At 44.2% G+C, this 21,803-nt stretch overlaps 1 protein-coding gene across 1 annotated transcript in view; it reads left to right on the top strand.

Annotated features, from left to right (window-relative positions):
• Window positions 1–21,803, top strand: part of SRRM4 (serine/arginine repetitive matrix 4) — a 144,137-nt gene that overhangs the window by 93,412 nt on the left and 28,922 nt on the right. Inside the window, exons 2-7 of the mRNA XM_056859488.1 lie at window positions 300–422; window positions 10,904–10,987; window positions 14,427–14,501; window positions 15,549–15,575; window positions 16,760–16,810; window positions 20,158–20,256. Coding sequence (XP_056715466.1) covers window positions 300–422; window positions 10,904–10,987; window positions 14,427–14,501; window positions 15,549–15,575; window positions 16,760–16,810; window positions 20,158–20,256 — 459 coding nt within the window. The remainder of the gene's footprint in view (window positions 1–299; window positions 423–10,903; window positions 10,988–14,426; window positions 14,502–15,548; window positions 15,576–16,759; window positions 16,811–20,157; window positions 20,257–21,803) is intronic.

The raw sequence follows: 21,803 nt of genomic DNA, 5'->3' as shown, positions 1-21,803 counted from the left end.
TTCTCACAGTGAATTCTCAAGAGCCTCACCAGATTACAATTCCCAGAAAAACTACGGCAGTTAACCTAAAACCGATCTCAGTTTATACGCCCTGGTGGTAATGTACCCCTATATGTAGTTCTAACTATAAATGTGTAATTGCTATCATAAGGTCATCCATGCCTTCTCCTTTGACCCCAGATGGCCTTTTATTTGTTCATGGAGCCTCAGGGAGATGGTCGTGTATCCTACACTGTTTGCCTAGGATGCTCCAAACTGGTAATGTTTTACCGGAAAGCTTCTTTGCTTGTCTGTTACAGCTGTGAGGCACCAAGCAGTCTGTCGCTTCCAGAGGACAAACGCCCAGCTCAAGAGACCAACAGAACCAATGGTTGCGTGAGGCTGAAAGACAGCCGGGAATCAGCCAGGTACAAATCGCAAAGGTAAGACTCCCAGTGGAAATGAAAGCACAGGGGCACAGTATTTTTGGGGGGTGTTCAGAGAAATAGTATTTCGGGGAAGAGAGAGTGGGGCGACATGTCTTTTTGCACACGTTGTCTATTCATTGTATTTGTTCATTTAAAACATTTATGCAGCACATAATGCCTGTTGGAGGAGAGTTAGGGTTGCCAACCTCCAGGTACTAGCTGGAGATCCCCTGCTATTACAACTCATCTCCAGCTGACAGATTAATTCAGCTGGAGACAATGGCCGCTTTGGCAATTGGACTCTATGGCATTGAAGTCCCTCCCCTCTCCAAACCCTGCCCTCCTCAGGCTCCACCCCAAAAACCTCCCGCCAGTGGCAAAAAGGGACCTGACAACCCTAGAGGTCAAAGCCTTCCCCCTGATTAGGGTTGTCAACCTCCAGGTACTAGCTAGAGATCTCCTTCTGTTATAACTGATCTCTAGCCAATAGAGATCAGTTCACCTGGATAAAATGGCCGCTTTGGCAATTGGGCTCTATGGCATCAAAGTCCCTCCCTGCCCCAAATCCCGCCCTCCTTAGGCTCCACCCCAAAAACCTCCCGCCGGTGGCAAAGAGGGACCTGGCAACCCTAAGGAGAGTGCTTCTGGGAAGCCTAGGTATGTTGCTGTCATACTGTTTCATACTTTTACCCATCCCTTTTCCCAAGAACCTCAGGGCTGCACGCATGGTTCTCCTCTCCGTAGGTTATACTGTGAGAAAGTGACTGTCCCAAGGTCATTTAACAACCTTCCTGGCTAATTAGGGCCTAATTTAGGGCTGCCAGGACTCCCACTATAGTGAGAGATGTCCCGGCACCAGTATCCTGACCTCTGCCACTGCATCATTTCATCAAGGTCAGCTTCACGCACACATTCAGGCACTCTTCTGTTCATCTGATTACCTGCGAGCCCTTAGGGCAGCAATGGACCCCTCCTCAGTCCTATCCCTCCCTCTTTTAAGCTTCCCTTCCCCTGCCTTGTCAGGCCTCTTTCTTTCTCCTCCCCTGCCTAGTTCACCAGGCTTAAAGATCCCCAGATTCACCAGCTCTCCAGGTCACCTGCCGGTGGCAACCGTCTTAGGAGTGTCCGGGCAGGGTGAAATTGCTACCCGGGAACATTCTGCACCATAACGTTCTGCATACTGAAAGCCAGCGTGGTGTAGTGGTTAAGCACGGTGGTTTGGAGCGGTGGACTCTAATCTGGAGAACCGGGTTTGATTTCCCTGCTCCTCCACATGAGCAGTGGAGGCTAATCTGGTGAACTGCATTTGTTTCTCCACTCCTACACATGAAGCCAGCTGGGTGACCTTGGGCTAGTCACAGCTCTCTTAGAGCTCTCTCAGTCCCATCTACCTCACAGGGTGTCTGTTGTGGGGAGGGGAAGGGAAGGTGATTGTAAGCCGGTTTGATTCTTCCTTAAGTTGTAGAGAAAGTCGGCATATAAAAAACAGCTCTTCTTCTTCATAAGTGGCTCCTGCCACTTCTGGGTGTTGTTTCTCACTGTCCAGAGCTCCTACGACAGCCTGAGATTGGCCCCTGCTCGGCTGAGGCTGTGTGCCAGCTGCAGTGGAAGGGGGAGCACATCTGCTGTGGAAGTGAGTACTCCCCATGTGCTCAGAGAGCCATATTTGGTTCCACATTGAGCCAGATTTGATTCCCAAGCCACAAGTTGCCTGACCCCTGGTGCAACATGTAGTTAGGCCTTAAGTGTGAATTTGAACTTAGGTCTCTTCCATCCTATTCTGGCACTCAAACTACTCTTGAGTACACATGAGCACATGAACATGAAGCTGCCTTCTGCTGAATCAGACCCTTGGTCCATCACAGTCAGTATTGTCTACTCAGACCGGCAGCGGCTCTCCAGGGTCTCAGGCAGAGGTCTTTCACATCACCTACTTGCCAAGTCCCTTTAACTGGAGATGCCGGGGATTGAATTTTGGACCTTCTGCATGCCAAGCAAATTCTCTACCACTGAGTCACGGCCCATCCACACATGAAGAAAGTATGTGAAGAAAGGCATGAGATCAGTGTAATAATAAATATATCCTGGCCTCCTATTCCAAAAAGGTGGACCCTCAGGGCAGACTGAAAGAAGTTAAAAACCCAAAAAGAACAATGCTACATTAAGAACACAATGATTAATCAGGAAAACAGCCACCTATTTCTCCTTCTAATCTGCATGAATAAAATCAGCATCATTAAAAGCCCTGCTTGATCAGAGCCACCTTGTACATTTTGAAATGACCTGAACAAAAGACATAGGGAATGAGTAAGGTTTGGTGTGAATGTGATTGAGCCCTAGTTGATAATTATATTCAAGCCAAGCAGTGAAGAAATGCATCTGTTTATGTCAGCCTTTCGTTTTTGCTTCTTTTTAAGTGCTATGTTTTCTGCTGCTTCTCTAATTTAACATTTTAATTTAATAAGAGCTCTCCCTAGAAGGTATCCATTTGCACCCACGTTTCATGCAAGAAACTGTCTAGATTGTTCAGTTAACATATTCTTGGAAAGGACTTCATATACCCAAATCAGCCCCCACGGAGAGGCCTGAATATATTCAGCTCCCCTTAGCTCCTGATTGTTACAGGCTTTCAGAGAGGCAGTTATTTTAAACATGCTTTGCCAAGAAATGCCCTTAGCAGGCTTTAATCTTGTGATTCATAATAGGGCACATGGTTCAAAAGCAGATTAAATGTTTGCTTTGGAGGGCTTAAAAATATTGTAGGGATCTGTAATTTACCTAGAATTACAGCAAATGAACCTCACCAATTGGGGGAAATCTTCAACAAAATGTCAAATATTATGCATCAAAATATTCATTCCACACCGGCATTGGCCTTGCTAACGATATGGGAGGGAACAGAACCAAAAAGTAACATCAAGGATTAATAGTGTTTATGTTGATGGCTTCCTGGCGGGTTATAGCAAGGTACTAGAAAACGGCAGAATTTTTAACGTTACGTTTTTGGTATTCTGAATTGTGGCAAATAACTATGGCAGAAAAAATTGACACTTAGAGTTAACAAAGGCAAAGCTAAGGTATTGGAATTTAATGAAAAGTGGCATGATTTCGTCTCATACACAAACCAGAAAGAAATGCAACATGCATCCAAGCCATTTCAAAGATTATGGAAGATGAACTTATAATCACCCTTCCTCTTCTTTTCATTTCTAATCATGTCAACCACCTATGCTATTATTGTATTCCTTTTATACCTGTAATTAAAATAGTATATATATATACCCATGAACTTGCAACAAATATTAACCCAATAGCGCTGTAATTGTTATTTTTGTTATTTTTCCTTTTTTGTGTGTTTTCTTTCTTTTTTTGTTGTAATTATTGTTTTGATGATGAAGGATTTTTTTCTCTCTTTTTGTGTGTTGTGTTGGTGATTGTATTTATATTTGTTAATAAAATAAAAATATTTTTTTAAAAACCTCACCAATTGAAGAGTATAAAATGGCATGCTGTACCATAGTGCTCATGCGCACACATTTGCATTCGGGTGCTTGGGAGTGATTTTTTAAAATTAATTCCCACACTGCCTTTCTGTTCAGAGAATACCCAAGGTGGGTATCAGTTAATATAGGTAGAGTATCCTTTATCCAGACATCCCATATCCAGGCTGATCCAAAAACTGGACCCTTCAAGCCAGCATTCAGACAGATCAGTGCTGCCTGCTTTCAATGTTTCCTTTCACCTAAAAAAATAAAATACAGTGTACATTGCATCGAAGGTGGAGACTGAAAGCCTGCCGTTGTTAGTTAGTTTGTTGTTGCTCTTGTTTTACAGCTGATAAAGTAGTCTGGTGAGATAATTACACCTTTGCTTCCTAATGGTTCCATGTACACAAAATTATTTAAAATACTGTTTAAAATTACATTCAGGCTATGTGTATGAAATGTATATAAAACATAAATGAATTTGGGTCCCATCCCCAAGATATCTCATTATTCATTCATTCATTCATAGCCTTATTTATTGGCATAGTAGCTAAAACATCAAGTACAAAAATGGGACATCCAATACAAAATACAGGGCAATTATAAAATGGCCATACTTTGGCCAGACCTATACAAATAATAACTACAAACAGCTTTAATGCTCCATATAGATATCTCATTATGTATATGCAAATATTCCAATATACGGAAAGATCTGAAATATGGACCACTTCTGGCATCAAGCAGCCCAGATAAGGTACACTCAACCTGTAAAAGTATCAGATACAATAAGCAGTGTAAACTAAATCAGAAAAAGACAACGTTAGAACCTCAAGGCACTCTGACAATCAAATTAGGGGAGGGGCTGTGGCTCAGTGGTAGAGCATCTGTTTGGCATGCAGAAGGTCCCAGGTTCAATCCCCGGCATCTCCAGTTAAAGGGGCTAGGCAAGTAGGTGATGTGAAAGACCTCCTCTAACCTGAGACCCTGGAGAGCCGCTGTCTGAGTGGACAATACTGACTTTGATGGACCAAGGATCCGATTCACTATAAGGCAGCTTCATGTGTTCATGTGTTCAAATCCATTCAAAGGTGTTGTGGAATAAGCATGTTTTCAAATAATGTCCAAAAGCCTGCGTGGATGGTGCTGATCACACCTCCTTGTGCAGGGAGTTTCACAGCTGAGAGAAAGCAGCCTCGAAGGCACTCCCATGAATCCCTGCCAACTGTGTCTCAGATCAGGCAGATCACTAGCAAAGCCTTCTCAGCAGAATTTAGAACCTAGAAGAAAAAGAGTTGGTTTTTATATGCCGACTTTCTCTACCACTTAAGGAAGAATCAAACCGACTTACAATCACCTTCCCTTACCCTCCCCATAACAGATACCCTGTGAAGTAGGTGGGGCTGAGAGAGTATGACTAGCCCAAGGTCACCCAGCTGGCTTCATGTGTAGGAGTAGGGAAACCAACCCGGTTCACCTGATTAGCATCCGCCGCACATATTGAGGAGTGGGGAATCAAACCCAGTTCTCTAGATTAGAGTCCACTGCTCCAAACCACCGTTCTTAACCACTATACCATGCTGGCTTGGTACCCAAGTTAGATGTAACCCCAAAGTTTGTGTGAATATCTATCTATGCTACAGACTATAACTGGTTAACAAATCAGTACTTCTTCCTAGGGAACTCTGAGAAATTGAATTCAGGTGGCTAAGTCTGTGAGGTGTGGTGCTTAGTGTATAGTAGAAGCAAAAGAGTTGGTTTTTATATGCCGACTTTCTGTGCCACTTAAGGGAGAATCAAACCGGCTTACAATCACCTTCCCTTCCCCTCCCCACAACAGACACCCTGTGAGGTAGGTGGGGCCGAGAGAGTGTGACTAGCCCAACGTCACCCAGCTAGCTTCATGTGTAGGAGTGGGAAAACACATCCAGTTCACCAGATTAATGTCCACCGGTCATGTGGAGGAGTAGGGACTCAAACCTGGTTCTCCAGATCAGAGTCCACTGCTCCACCGCTCTTAACCACTACACCATGCTGGTTAGTACTAGAATGGGGGAGAGTGTGGCCAAATCCCCACTCAGCTCATTGGATGACTCTGGGCTAGTCACTTTTTGTCACCATAATCTACCCCGTAGGGTTGCTGTGAAGATAAAATAAAGGAGGGGACAACCATGTATGCTGCTCTGAGCTTCCTGGAGGAAGGGTGAGGAAAAGTGTGATTGATAGGGGAGACCCAAACTGCTCAATATAAATTACAAGGGGGTAGCTGCTTCTCCACACCTTCTAATTCTCAAGCTTTCCTTCTGTGATTGATCTTCCCAGTCTTCCCTCTTTGATGATTCAGAGGGGAGAACTGAAGTCAGTAGCGAAGCAAATAGTTATTTAAAGGGTCTCATTTGCTACACTGTCCCTAGAATTAAAATATATTGGTTTGCTGCAAACAGCTGCTAGGAGAAGGGAAAAGCAAGCAACCAAGTCTGCTATGTATCTCCAGATTTCCAGCCAGTGCAGTGATCTAAAGCACATTTTTAATTAGACTCTGATTACAATCAGGGAGAAACAATTAAAGTTAGATCAGCTTGAGGAGACATCAAAGGCAGAGAAGTTGTCTCTTGAAAATGATATTCAGGCTTCATATCAAAGCTACTTCAATATGCCAAATAATGCCAAAGGTATTATCCTACTGCAGGTATTTATTTATCACTGTATCAGATAGTGAACTGGGTAGTGAAAGCGAAACCAGGCAACCAAAAGACAAGACAGGTTTCTGCATACTTGGAGGATTTCCTAGGTATGCAGGGGAAAGGATTTTGTAAATTAAAAGAAAAAGAAAACCCATAATGTTGGGAGCAGTTGACAGTCAGATAAAGGGGCAGAAAACAAAGGGGAGGGGAAATCAGCCTTTTCAATCCTTAGTAGGCAGGCCAGGTCTCCCTCTTCAGTGGGAAACCTCACAGAACCTACTGGCTCTGCCTGCTGCCACTCATCTGGACATGGGGGTGGGGAAATGGGGGGCAATTGGCATCACACTGGAACCATGACATCAATTCTGGTGCAACCCAGAAGGGATGTCATTGTATCAGGGGGCAGTCTAGCATTTACCCCAGACTCTATGGTTAAACCATAGTGTTTGGGGCGAAAGTGATAGCATTGCCCTACGCAGTGACATTACTTCTGGGTCAAACCAGAAGTGATGTCACCACATCACCCACAAGGGACTTCCTCGATGGTAAGTCTCCCGCTAGTTGCCCATAGGCTAAGGACAGTTTTGATCACCTGTCTGAAGACACGGGGCTGAATGGATTTTCTTGAACAGGTAGTGCCCCAGTCTAAGTACTGCCACCAAAACTCCACGGTGACATGAGGTCACCCACTTCTGACAGTTGAGCCCTACCTGAGAAGGGAATGTAAGGCTGGGGTTGAGCCGTGAACTGTGTTGGATCAACCTCTGCATTCATGGGGTGCTCTCCAAGGTCCTGCAGTACCTACCAGTGCTACTAGCATCGGTTAATGCTGAATGTTTTTAATTCTTGTGTGTTTTAAATTTTGACTGATTTTAAATTAATCTAAGTTTTAATGTTGTTAATTGGGCGTTTATCATTTGTACCCTTGCAACCTGGTTGCTGCCTCGTTAGCTGCCTTGAGTCTGAGGAGATAAGCTGGCATAGAAATGATTTGAATAAATACATAAATCACACAATGGAGATACTGCTTTGAACAATTAAGAAGGCACCTGTGGCAGATTGCAGGGAGATGAAGTGCAGAAGATGGTCTACCATGGATGGTTCTAACTATCTTATGGCTTCTTCCGCTAAGATCAGCATCTTGTATTGTGAGGAGTCGTGTAGTGTGCTTTTGGTGACTCTCTGAGTAACATATGTTTTAAAAATAACAAGGCAGAGAGCCTGAGGAGAAACTGAGGACTGATTTTCATGTTAGCACGGTGACATAGTGCCCACCGCAAAAACAAACAGTGCTGTGGTTCAATTCCATATTGTCATGGTTACTTAAACTTTGCAGGTGACCATATTGGTCCTTTAGGAAAAAATCCAAAAGCAACAGTCGCATACTTATTAGAGCCAATTATAAAGTAACAAAGAAGCAACAAATTAGCTTTTGAGTTCATCCAAATTTCTCATGCTGAAGAGTTTTGATGAACTTAAAAGTTTGATATTTTTAATTGGCCATAATCAAGATTCTTTTGCTTCTAGAAAAGGCAAAAAAGGGGTCAGGGCTTAGTGGAAGAGCACATGCTTTGCATGCCAAGATCTCAAGTCGTCCCTGGATTCTGCTAATTAAATGGTCTCAGAGAGCAGATGTTAGGAATGACCTTTCTCAGCCAGAGACCCTAGACAGCCGTTGCCAATCAGAGTAGACAGGGCTGAGCTCGCTGGATGAATGTTCTGACATGGTATACGGCAACTTTATATATTCATATAAATCTCTGAAATAGGTAGGTTATGCTGAGGGTTTTTTTCAAAGCAGGGGAATTATGGGGGGCAGGTAACAGATGTCAGAGCTGGTATTCTGAAAACAAGCTGGTAGAATAGGTGGTCTATAAGTTCAAGCGAGTTGTTTAGACAGTGTCCAAGGCCAGTGCCTGGCCCGTCCTCAGCCGAGGTGCCTGCAGCAAAGTCGGGGGCGTTCCTGATGCTGTAGGAGGCAAACAGGACCCACCCACCTCCCTCATACCTCGGGCAGCCACCATCAACCCGACGAGAACTTCCAGATGGGACATTGGCCAACAGGTAGCTTCAGCAAGTGAACATGGGCCTCGCCACCTCCCTCCTGGGGCCCAGAAATTTGGGCACTGGCTGATAACATCATTTTCGGTGCCAGGACACTAAAGATGACGCCAGGAAAGAGCGAGCCTCAGAGGCCATCGGGCCAACTGGCGAGCATGGAGGCAGTCAGCAGAAGCTCAACCATGATGGCATGGGTGGGGTGTAGGAGGGACCCAGCCAAGCAAGAACCTGGGAGAAGCCAGGCCTCCCAGGAACCAGCCAATGAGAAAAAAAAGGGTAAGGCCAGCAAGGATGGAGCCAAAGACTTGGAGGAGTGGTGCTCCAACCCCTGGCCAAGATAATGGTTCAGGCCATGGGGTGGGGAGGGGGAGGAAGCATAAATGGCTCCACAACCAGGCCTGGGAGGACTAAAAAGGAGGCATGTGCTATACTTTGGAGGAACACTGCTCTGAGAAAGAAAGAGAGGACTTGGGTGGTTTCCTATTCTGAAGCCTGGGAAGACCCTAGAGACTAAAATGCTGGGGTCTTCTGGCCAAGCCTCTTGTTTGAGACACCCAAAGCCATGTATGGGATGTCACCAGAAAATTAAAAAAAGGGAAAATATCCAGGGCAAGGGGGAAGCTCGTTCCTGGAAACTGACTTTGTGCATAGCAGGAGCAAATGTATTCATGCTGATAACACAAGGCTCTGAAAAGGTAGCCTGATTTAAAGAAAGACAGCAGGGTTCCTGGTAAAAATAGCCTGTGTATCTTAATGCGGATAGAAAGGGATGTCTCAGGCCTTATCAGAAAGGCAGTGTGTGCCATGTGCATCTCTCAACAAATCTCCCTTGGAATCTTTGAAGCCCTCAAAGGGAGAACTGTAAAAGCAAGAGGAGGCCTTTCAATGATAATGCGATCTGATCTCCCCTAAGAGAACTGCAGTATGTGCCTGAATTAAGAACCACAGACTGGAGAGCAAAGCCTCTCTCCATTACACCACTTTAAATCCACCCTCGAGGCTCTCTCAGCCTGATCCAGCTCACAGCCACAAAGCCTTCATTGCACTGTGATTCATCTTGCATTCTTATGGCCTCCTCGATGATTTGGAAGAGCTGTTAGCGGCCATCTTGCTTCCGGGCACAATTCATGGTTTTTTGGTTATTACTTTGACTGTCCCTAAATAACCTGGGACCTGTGTATTTAAAATGGCCTCCCACTCCCATGGGATCCATCCCGTCAGTTAAGATTGTTAAGACAGGAGGAAGAAGAAGAAGAAGAAGAAGAATTTTATATGCCGACTTTCTCTACAACTTAAGGAAGAATAAAACCGGCTTGCAATCACCTTCCCTTCCCCTCCCCACAACAGACACCCTGTGAGTTAGGTGGGGCTGAGAGAGTGTGACTTGTCCAAGGTCACCCAGCTGGCTTTGTGTGGAGGAGTGGGGAAACAAATCCAGTTCCCCAGATTAGCCTCCACCGCCCATGTGGAGGAGTTGGGAAACAAACCCAGTGAAAGTCGGCATATAAAAACTAACTCTTCTTCTTCTTCTTCTTCTTCTACTACTACTACTACTACTACTACTACTATTACTACTACTAAAAGGACCCTTGGCGTGATCCAGCAGGGTTCTTCTTATGTTCCTATGGACAGTTTGGGATTTTGCTTTCAAACCATATGCCAACCTGCTGGATAATGCCAAAAGGCTTATCCTGAGCCTTTTGGATAAGACAGGGCAATGATCTAAATAAGTAAGTAGAGTTTTCATGGGCCTGGGGTCTTTCTCCCCATGCCTCCCTTGTGAAATGTCACGTGATTCTCTCAGTCTTGAATAAGCAGTTGCTATTTAATATACTTTAACTTTCTTTTAACAAGACATTAAGCGGGTGCCTGTACTTGCAACCATCGTCCTATGCAAATTAATTGCTGATTAATTTATTTTAAAACATATTTACGGAAGTAGAATGTATAAATCTATTATAGAGTGCTTAACCTCAATAAATAGGCCTTAAATAATTCAGCGCCGACTCACATAACATACAGTAACTCTCCCATTATATCTGCATTAAATCCTTAGAGGAGATAGTTAATTTCAAGCATGACCAAATTACCCACAACGTGACAATTAAACATCCACTCTACTTTGCAGATCTGCCAGGAAACACTATCCTTCACAGACAACCACACTTCAGGGATCAGAACTGTCAGGGAAAATTGACAAATGAACTTGATTGACACCTGCAAACTTGGGATCTGATCTTTTTTGCCTTCTCTCTATTTCCCAAAGCCCATCCTGTGATGAGGAGTTTATACCACCTCCCGCCAGGGGGAAGAAAAAGAAGAAGAAATCGACAAGGAAGAAGAGGAGGAGGTGAGTGTAACACCAGTAGGTTTGCTTCACTTTCATTCCAAGCAGAGAAAAATACCTTTGGAGTGGAAATAAAAGATGAACAGGGCTGGATTGTTTTGAACTAAAAAGGAAGCAAAACGTTTGGGCACCAGTTAGCAGTTTCCTGTTGAAAAAGTACTAGAGTTTTAAATAATTAAAATTTGGCACATTTTTCCATTTACATCGATAAAAGATCGAGTGGCGAATTTCAGATTTGCGGTTTTCCATACAAATTCTTGCTTTGCAATGTCAGTGCTTTTAAGTGTGATCCTAAGCAGAGTTGCACCCTTCTAAGTTCATTGACTTCAATGGACTTAGACAGGCTTAACTTTGCTTAAGTTTGCCCTTATTAGGATTTATTTGTTAATTGTTTCTGGCAGACATTCAGATATGAAATCTCAAAGCTCTGTCAAATACAAAATGCTGTTGCATGCCAACCATCAGAATTAAGTCAGATGCTAAATACCATTGCATGTCCCCTTTCAAGTATTAAATATTTTATTTTATTTTGGAATTTGTCTCCTGCTTTTTGGATGAGGACCTCCCTCCCCCAAAGCTCACAACATTTGTAACACTCTACTGATATTATTCATAATATTATTATACGGCAATCATTAAATGCCATTAGAGTAAATACTCTCATATGTTAGTTATCAAGTGCAGTCAAATATCAAATACTGAACTTAAATATTGTAGGATGACAAATGTTCGGTGAACATTCAGCAAATACTCATACGTTCGGGGAATATCTGGAGAACAGTCAACAGCAACATTCGCAGGGACCAGATGCCATAAATTTTCCCTAGGTAGGCAAAATACCTAGCAACTACTCAGGATGAATTGGCTTGCAGAAGAAAGGGTCTGTGAGCATCAGTCCAGATAAATCAGTGTGTCTGACAGTGTGATGCCTGCAAGCCATATGGGGACTGGGCTCATTATCATGCTGAAAGTCTAAGGCCAAAATCGTATGTGCATTATCAAGCACAGCAACACAATAGTAAATCAGCTTTTCTGCTTGGACCTCTTATCCGCCTGTCCGTTTTTCATACGTGAACACTAGGGATGGGAGAAGGGCTGAAAAAATATTTCAAGTTGCACATTTAGCTATATTTATTTACTTGCTTCACTTATATCCCGCCTTTCAAAAATAACTTTTAGGGTTTGGTTGTTTATTTATTTTCTTCATTTATACCCCACCTTTCTCCCAATGGGGGACCAAAGCGGTTTACATCATTCTCCTCTCCTCCGTTTTATCCTTACGACAACTATATGAAGTAGATTAGGTTGACAATGTGTGACTGACCCAAGGTCACCCAACAAACTTCTATGGCAGAGCAGTGATTTGAACCTGGATCTCCTAGATCCGAGTCCAGCACTCTAACCACTACACCACACTGATCTGATCTGATCTGAAGTTGGTACCACAGGCAGTGACACTTGGCGTATAGAGTTTAGCTTCCTGATAGAGCAATCCTAGGCAAAAATCCTTTGAATTCTGCTCAAGTCTATTCAGTGGGGCTTACTCTCAGAAAAGTGTTTTTATCATTACACTGTGAGATTCTCAGATTATGTTATACAAAATAGGAATGTATGCACAGTTTCTTAATTTTAAGAAGTTTAATGTGATACATGAGTTAGCTTTCCTGAGGACATGATTTAGGTTAGCTTGAAAGGGGACGTAACTCTGTGGATGAAGAAATATTTTTCATGAAGAATGTCCCAGGTTAAATCTCTAGTAGATTCAGTTAAATAGATTGTAGATAACAAAGCTAGGAAACACCCCTGTTTGAAACCCTGGAGAGCCACTGCCAATCAGAGTAGCCCAAACTGGGCTAGATAGGCCCATGATCTGATTAATCGGATTTGGCATAAGACAGCTTCGTAGGTTCATAGAGTAGAATTCCAGTATTTCTGGGTACAGTCTTCTCTTTCCACTACATTAGTGATGACCAACTGGTGCCCCGGATCCAGCACACAAGGCAATTTTATGTAGTAGCCCTTGACAGCCCTACTAAAGTTTAATCATGGTATGGCAAAATGTTTGCCTACCTTTTCACCAAATAGCAAAACACAGTACAGGCTTTCCCCCCAGACGTCAGTGGTAGAGTGCCCTGACCTGGATAACTCCATCTTGCTCGATCTCATCAGATCTTGGAAGCTAAGTAGGGTCAGGTCAGCCCGGGTTGGTATTTGGATGGGGGACTACCAAGGTCACTACATAGTGGCAGGCAGTGGCAAACCACCTCTGAATGTCCTTTGCCTTGAAAACCCTACGAGGTCTGCAATGACCTGACGGTAAAAAAAAAAAAAAAAAAACAATAAGGGGACAAAAAGCAACCAATGGTACAAGGGGGAAAATTTAATAAAGTACCCCTATGCATTTTGTGCCCTGACCTGGATGGCCCAGGCTAGTCTGATCTTGTCAGATCTCAGAAGCTAAGCAGGGTCAGCCCTGGTTAGTATTTGGATTGGAGACCACCAAGGAATACCAGGGCTGCTGTGCAGAGGAAGGCACTGGCAAACTACCTGTGTTAGTCTCTTGCCATGAAAACCCCAGAAAGGGGTTGCCATAAGTCAGCTGCGACTTGATGGCACTTTACACACACACACACACACATGCATTTTGCATGAGCTTCTTCAGGGGGGATCTTTCCCTGTTCAAGCGTCCCCTGCAAGCAATAAAACAATTATGACCATTTTTAAATATTTTGTACGTAATATGGAAATGTCCATATTTACCCATAATGCTCTGCTGAGAAAAGGACTAACTATTAGAAGGAACTTCCCCCCCTTTCCCATAACGCTAGAAGTTGAGTTTGCCTGATTAAATTGATGGGCCACTGATTCAGGACAGGCAAAAGAAAGCACTTTTTCACGCAGTGCTTATGGAACTCGCTGCAACAAGATGTGGGGATTGCCATTAGTTTAGATAGCTTTAAAAAAAAGAATTGTGGATAAGGAGAAGTCTGTCAGATAGCCAAATAGCTCCTTCCATATTCAGTGACAGCATGTCTGATTACCAGTTGCTGAGAAACAAACGGTGGGGGGATGTTGTTGCTGTCATGCTCTGTTTGTGGACTTCCTAGAAGCATCTGCTTGATCACTGCTGGAAACAGAATGCTGTAAGAGATGACCATCTGGTCCGAAACAGCAGGATCCTTCTTAACATTCTTGTGTGCTCAGATAGAACCAAACTGATTATTGATCCCCCCTCCGCCCTGAACAGAAATAGAAGGGCTCTTACCATTACAGCAATTGGCTCCCCCACGTGGTTAGGGTGTAGTCGTGCAATGTTTGCTTGGGAAAAATTCCCATCTGGATGCAGCCTGAAAAGAGACAGGTTCCTAGTGCTTCAGCCCAAACAACAAGCATGTTTCAGATGACTAAGAAACAAATGCACTGCCTAATGACTTCTCCCTAGATCTCCATCCTGTAGCCCCTCCCCTGTGAAGAAGAAGAAGAAAAAGAAGAACTCAAAGAAAAGAAAAAGAAACAGGTATGTTTGTCCTTGTATTTTATTCTGGGTGGCTCCAGACTTTGCTCCAGTTCAGGAAGGTCTATCCTCAGGAGAGGGAAACTACCTTAATGCAAAAGATGGTGGTTACCTCTGAATACTAAAGATCAAAGGAGACGCTTGGCAGAATATCTGTGTCTGGCCCACCGATCCAGTCTAAAAAGCAGTGGGGAAGGGTGGAGTTTGGAGGAAAGATGTTGCTTGCTGGTCCTAGCTACTTCCACATTAGAACACTTTTGCACTGCTCAGACATTCCTTTTCTGCAGTCAGTCATAAGCATAATTGAAACTGGGGTTTTACACTGCTAAATCACTCATAAAATGCAGCAAGTTACACTCTCACGTATATTAACTTGGAAGTAGGACCCATTCAGCAAAATTTCCTCATCGCTCTACAATTTTCCATTTGCACTTAGAGACTACCTGTAACCAGTATTACCAGTATTCCATAATCAATATTTAATTACAAGCTCTTGTGGGAGAGGGGAGTACTGCTTTTCACGTTGCAGTCAAATCAACTGTCCATTATTCTTATTAGAATTTTGTAGAAGCACTATAAAAAAATGAAATAGAAAGTGTCTTTGGCTGCAAAGTGAAAAGCAATATTTAATTCTCTCCCCACCAAGGTAAAGTATTGATAATTAGCAATTGCTTTATGTGTGCCAATGACAGTAGGAAGTGATTCATCCAAATGAATGGAGGAAAACAAGAAAATGTAAAGGGAGAGTGGCACTAAGAAACTTCAATAGCCCTTTGACTAGCCTGGAGCTGTGATTGCATTTTAAGTTACAAACAGACAAAAAAAAATCAGGTTTAAAAAAAGATGGGAGGACAACAAGGAGATACTGGGATACAGCATGATACAACATTGTCCAAATTCTCCATACGACTGGGTAATTAAATTATGGCAATTCCAGAAATTCTATCAGGAAGTCCTTTTTTGTACCTAAACATATTCTAAAGTTATGCAGTGACACCCACTCCTGGTTTGCTGCTCATTTGCAGATTTTTATTTTCAATTTTCTTGCAGGTTATCGTCAAAGAAGAGAAGACACAGGTAAGGACACTGAAGGCTTTGGTAGTGGTATAGTGGTTGAGCTGTGGTTTGGGGCGGTGGACTCTAATCTGGAGAACTGGGTTTGATTCCCCACTCCTTCACCATGAGCAGCGGATGCTAATCTGGTGAACCGGGTTGGTTTCCCCACTTCTACATATGAAGACAGCTGGGCGACCTTGGGCTAGTCACAGTTCTATTCAGTCCCACCCCACAGTTCTATTAAGCCCCACCTCTCAGCCCCACCTACCTCACAGGGTGTCTGTTGCGGGCAGTGGAAAGGAAGGTGATTGTAAGCCAGTGTGAGTCTTCCTTAGTTGGCAGAGAAAGTTGGCATATAAAAACCAACTCTTCTTCTTCTGGTTACTTAATGATCTAGCACATGGGTCCCCAGCCTTTTTTGAAGCCTGTGGGGACCTTTTGAATTCTGTTACGATAGTGGGCACAATTCCAAAAAGGGCTGCCACAGAAGGCAGAACCAATCACAAAATGTCAGGCATTGAGGTTATACATTATTAGTAGTAAGACTTCGGTTAGAAGCTCTGCTTTTGGAGTGAGGATACTGGTTAAAAATATTTTCCTGTATACACATAGGTAACCTTCAGTCATACAGTGAAGATCCTTGTGTTGTGTGCTGGCTGCTGCTATGGGTGTCATGGCAGCCACCAGCACCTTTCCTGATGCCCACCAAGTGTTTTTCAGAAGTGGGTGGGACCAGGTAGGGCTTTTTCCCTGCAGGGCTCCTGATTGGCCACTAGAGATCAAATTCTGCTCAGCCAATTTGATCTCTAGTGGCCAATCAGGAGCCGTGCAGGGAAAAAGCCCTACCTGGTCCCACCGACTTCTGAAAAACACTTGGCGGGCATCAGGAAAGGTGCTGGTGTTTGCCATGGCACCCATAGGCACCACGTTGGGGGGCCCTGATCTAGGATAATGCTAGAAACTGATGTGACTATTCACTAGTGGTTGATCCCTATCTGAAAGATTTCCCCATGACTGAAGGAACACCAATCCCATAGTAACCTGCCTGTCATTTTCACTCTTCAAACCCAACTGTACCCAGATGACCACTGTCCACAAACAAGTGTTGTGATCCTCTCACAACTGTGATGCATTAGAACTTAGCCTTTAAATGGCTCTCTGAGCATAACGGCAGCTGACCAATTAATTGGCTCTTCTCTATTTAGTTCCTCAAGCCCCAAAAGCAAAAGGAAGGAAGAAAGAAAACACAAGAAACAGTAAGTAGTGGGGGGGCATGCGTGAATGCATCAGTGCCCCTTGGCTAAACTGTGTGTTTTCGTGTGCATGGGGATCGGCTAGCATAATTACCAGATTGTTCTACTAATGTTCGTTTTCTCTGCTCACCTTGCGAATGAGGCAGGTGCAGGGTAGAGGGAACAAACCTGCCATGTTAGTTTAAGGTGTGAGATGTCATTTGCTTTTTGAGTTCACTATGGCAAGGAGACAGCTAGGGCAGCATCCAGCACTTTTGATTGAGCAATTTCAATTATTTGAAACCCCTAAGCAGTTGAAGATGCCACATACCTCCTCCCACAGGCTTATTAAGGAGATGTACCAAAGGCACTCACCTTAACAACTGCATTAATAATGCCCTCTTGGATCGGTGGGTCAGGTTAAGACAGCAAGGATGCCAAAAGGGATTTTCTCAGTCCCCCTCCCCCAATTATGGAGCTCTGCAGACCTGGGCTGTGGCTCAGTGGAAGAGCATCTGCTTGGCATGCAGAAGGTCCCAGGTTCAATCCCCGGCATCTCCAGTTAGAGGGACTAGGCAAATAGGTGATGGGAAAGACTTCTGCCTGAGACCCTGGAGAGCCGCTGCCAGTCTGAGTAGATAATACTGACTTTGATGGACCAAGGGTCTGGTTCAGTATAAGGCAGCTTCATATGTTCATGTGTACCAAAGTGAAAACCAGCCTTGGGGTTTCACCAACCAAGCCACATTTGGGGAGTGTGGCTTGGGCGTGATTCTGCATTTGAACTTGTGATGAGAGCAACATGTAGAATCCTTGCCATTTGGAAGCAGCCACAGTTACGACTGTGAAGTTACACTGGTCAGTGTGAAATTGTCTGTTTGTTCAGAGTCTGGTAGCTGAATGGGTCTGCCCTCTGGGCTTGGCCTAAAGTGCTATGCTTTAGGGGAGCCAGAGCCTGTAACGAAAGAACGGTCAAATGTCATCTGCTGCCAGTGGATTTGTTTCCCCACTCCTCCACACGAACCCACCTACCTCACAGGGTGTCTGTTGTGGGGAGGGGAAGGGAAGGTGATTGTAAGCTGGTTTGATTCTCCCTTAAATGGTAGAGAAAGTCGGCATATAAAAACTAACTTCTTCTTCTGAGTCCATGCTAGGGGCAGGTTTGCGGAAGCATCATCCCTGGACTGGGTGACCCATTGTGTGGATTTTTTAAAATCCACATGGTAGAGCCACCCGTTAAAATTATATATTTGAGGTGTTAACCCAGTATTGCATGTGATATGATGTTATATATAATTATCAAATTGTGCTTTAATTGTTTTCAGCTATTGTTAGTGGTGGGGCTGAGTCTCCTGCTACAAATAAACCCTATTAATAAAAAAGAACCAGCATTATTTGTACCAATCCCAGTACAAATATTTAATCTACCAATATTCTTGGAAAACATTTTGTGTTATCAAATAAGCACACCTTTGTTACTATTGGGCAAACTAACTAAAGGTTGGGAGGGGTGGGGAAAGAACTTGCACAATCATAAACTTCAAATCAAATTAGTTCTTCTTTGTCAGCCTTTTTAGTATTCATGCCACCACCTCATAGTGAGGCAGGTTGCCTTCTATCTGCTCTTTTCACGCAGGATGATCTGTTGCTTTGTCGCTTCCTTGTTTTACTATGTTGCACCCACATAATTTGTGAACCAAAATGTAGTACTTTAAAAAAAACTCTTTTCTGCTAACTCTATGATATTCTTAGAAAGAATGAACCTAGAAATTTCCAAACTCTTCTTATTTAAACTGACGGTTTCTCAACTGACGGTAAATACTAGTTGATGGTGAAAAGTGCCATCAAGTCACAGCTGACCTATGGCAACCCTGTATGGTTGTCAAGGCAAGAGACTAACAGAGGTGGTTTGCCGTTGCCTGCCTCTGCATAGCAACCCTGGAATTCCTTAATGGTCTCCCATCCAAGTACTAACCAAGGCAGACCCTCCTTAGCTTCTAAGATATAACAAGATCAAGCTAGCCTGATCCATCTAGGACAGGGAAATACTATTTACTCAGTTAAAAAACTTTGACCCCCCAAAAAATACCTATGTGTGACTGCAGTCCTTATGCAACGAAACAACCCTCCCACCCCAAGCAAATATATCACAGGCAAAAATAATGTATTTAGCCCTTTGATTGCTGGTTATGCAAATAGATATGAGATGAAAGTAGAGACTGGCAGCCTACAATAGAGAGGAAGAGATAGCTATGCTAAGCAAAGCTGCCTATGTAAGTTACCATGTTTACCTGAAAGGAAGACAACCATAAATGTAGGACAATCCCCCTAAAGAAAAGGTTACACACAAAAAGTTTTTTTTAATTAATGTACATTATTTTAACTTATATGTGAATTTAAAATGCTGCCCTCTTTTTCTTGGCAGCCCAAGTGGGGAAAAAACTATTCTTCCTTTTGGGTAAATAGATATGAATTTAGCACCTTTGCATACTTTGCTTACTTTGGAAATAGCAATGCTTTAGTATATTTCTCTGCTTCTGCTACTTCTAGGCAGGAGCATGCCACTATTAAAGGAAACTGAACCCCCTCCCTCCCCCCCAAGCAAAACAAAAATAAAATTGTGTTCAAAAATCTCTCTGGCTTCTGAGTTTCCCTAGGCACTTTCAAACAGATCTTTGAAAACAGTGGGGCTAGAAACAGTCTCAGTTTTAAAAACCGAAACACATTCCCACCATGCTGAAATCTGCGCCCAGTACATCTATGTTAGGAGCCCCGTGGCGCAGAGTAGTAAGCAGTAGTACTGCAGTCCAAGCTCTGCTCACAACCTGAGTTCGATCCCAACGGAAGTCGGTTTTAGGTAGCCGGCTCAAGGTTGACTCAGCCTTCCATCCCTCCGAGGTCGGTAAAATGAGTACCCAGCTTGCTGGGTGTAAAGGGAAGATGACTGGGGAAGGCAATGGCAAACCACCCCTTAAACATAGTCTGCCTAGTAAACATCAGGATGTGATGTCACCCCATGGGTCAGGAATGACCTAGTGCTTACACAGGGGACCTTTACCTTTACATCTGTGTTAATTTTTTATTCCCACTGAATTGCAGCATGCGCACAGTTCTTCTAATAACTTTGGTGAGTTTGTGGCTAGAAGCGACCCTTGCAAGGACACAGAAGGAGTTCCTAAGGATGGAACCCCTTCCTTGCTTAGTCTGAGGCGGGTTATCCACATAGAGCTGCGGCTTCATATCTTGATATCAAGCATCTTTTAATTTCACCTAGCCACGGACAACCTGTGCCTGGGGGAAGCTTGCTGAATAGCTCCAGCACCCCAGGAGACTAATGTTCTATTTTCTCCCCCTCTCTTCCCTTTCAAAAGCACTCGTAGCCGGCCACGAAAATCCCAACGCCACCACCATCACCATTACCGCTCTGGCTCAGAGAGCACTAATTCCCTCTCAGAAAGCTGTGGAAGCAGGTAAGCGTGCCGTGCACAGGTCGGGTTCTGCCATTTTGTATCAGCTGTGTCAAGGCCACATTCATTTCACCATGGGATTCCTTGGCCAGAGACAGAAGGCTTGTTGCTCGTTCCTGTGATAACCTATAGTTAGGCCCTACACACTGTGTAACAGGCCCCTTTGTTCCTCTGGCCCCGGCTGTGCATTCTGTATATGCCCAGCTCCCTTGGACCCCAGAGATACCAGGAACACATGAAGCTGCCTTATACTGAATCAGACCCTTGGTCCATCAAATTCAGTATTTTCTACTCAGACCGGCAGCGGCTCTCCAGGGACTCAGGCAGGGGTCTTTCACATCACCTACTTGTCTAGTCCCTTTAACTGGAGATGCCAGGGATTGAACCTGGGACCGTCTGCATGCCAAGCAGATGCTCTACTACTGAGCCACAGTCCCTCCCCTAGTCCTACCCCTTTTGCCTTTGGTAGTTTTCTTCTGCTACCCTTTAGAGCAAAAAGGTAAAAGTTATAAAAACCAGACTGCCCCAGCTTAGATTTAAAAATTAATCCTTGAATGTATGTCTGTGTGACTGTGTGTGCGCGCATGGAAGAAGAGGCCAGGATCCCCACCTCTTTTTCCCCTGTCTGTATTACAGTGTGCGTTTGGGCATCTGCAATCGAGGAAGCTAATCCAGAATGTCTCTCCCAACCCAAGTGTCACATTTTACCATTTTTATTGCTAAGCACACACAAAACACGATAGCGGGACAAATCTACAGAAAGGTGAAACACTGCAGAATATAGAAAATAAGAGAAAACATAGTTCTGTTATACACGCGTGGGTGATACACGAGGCCGGAGATGGAGTTCCAACAACAACCGCTTTATTAACAACCTAGAACTAAACTCACTGTAACTGAGCTGACTACTTGGAACTGGACGGCAAGAGCACAACACCCTGTCTTATATGCCAATCCTAATCACTCGGAGCCACGCCAGTTGTAGTCCATAGTTGGCCGATTGTAGTCCATAGTCCAATGGGAACACAGGCGCAAACCAAGTCTGTGATTGGGCGGCTATAGCCCCTTGTCCAATCGGAATTGCAGGCGAAGGAGCCTGGAGAGAATAGCAAGCTCAATGTGAGCCTTGCTCCCACTGCATACATAACAGTTCCATCCTATTTAAACTCTTCTTGTGCAATCCTAAGGGGGTGTAGTTAAGAAGCGCCAGTGGGCAGCGCAGCCACATTGCCTCCTAAGTGGCTTCCCAGCCCAAAAAAGGAGGGCAAAAAGGTACTTAAAAAAAAACCCCATTAAACTCCTCGATAGGGTTTCATGGGGTTACGCCTGCCTTTTTTGCTGAAGGGAGTGTTCCTGGGCCGAAAGGGTTTTGGAAGCTGACTAAAGGCAGCTTCGCCCCAGGAATTCCCCCTTTGATGCCAGTGTGAGCCTTTGTGCTGGGAAAATGCTGCAGGCGAGGCTGTGCCAGCACCCGCGGCTCACGCTGCCGTGCTGCTCCCCAGAGCCAGCGTAAGTAGCCCTGTGCTGGCGTTGGTGCCAGTTTAGCTGGT

Source organism: Euleptes europaea, chromosome 13, assembly GCF_029931775.1.
Source record: "Euleptes europaea isolate rEulEur1 chromosome 13, rEulEur1.hap1, whole genome shotgun sequence".
Lineage (NCBI taxonomy): Eukaryota > Metazoa > Chordata > Lepidosauria > Squamata > Sphaerodactylidae > Euleptes > Euleptes europaea.
This window is presented reverse-complemented; position numbering and strand designations above follow the sequence as displayed.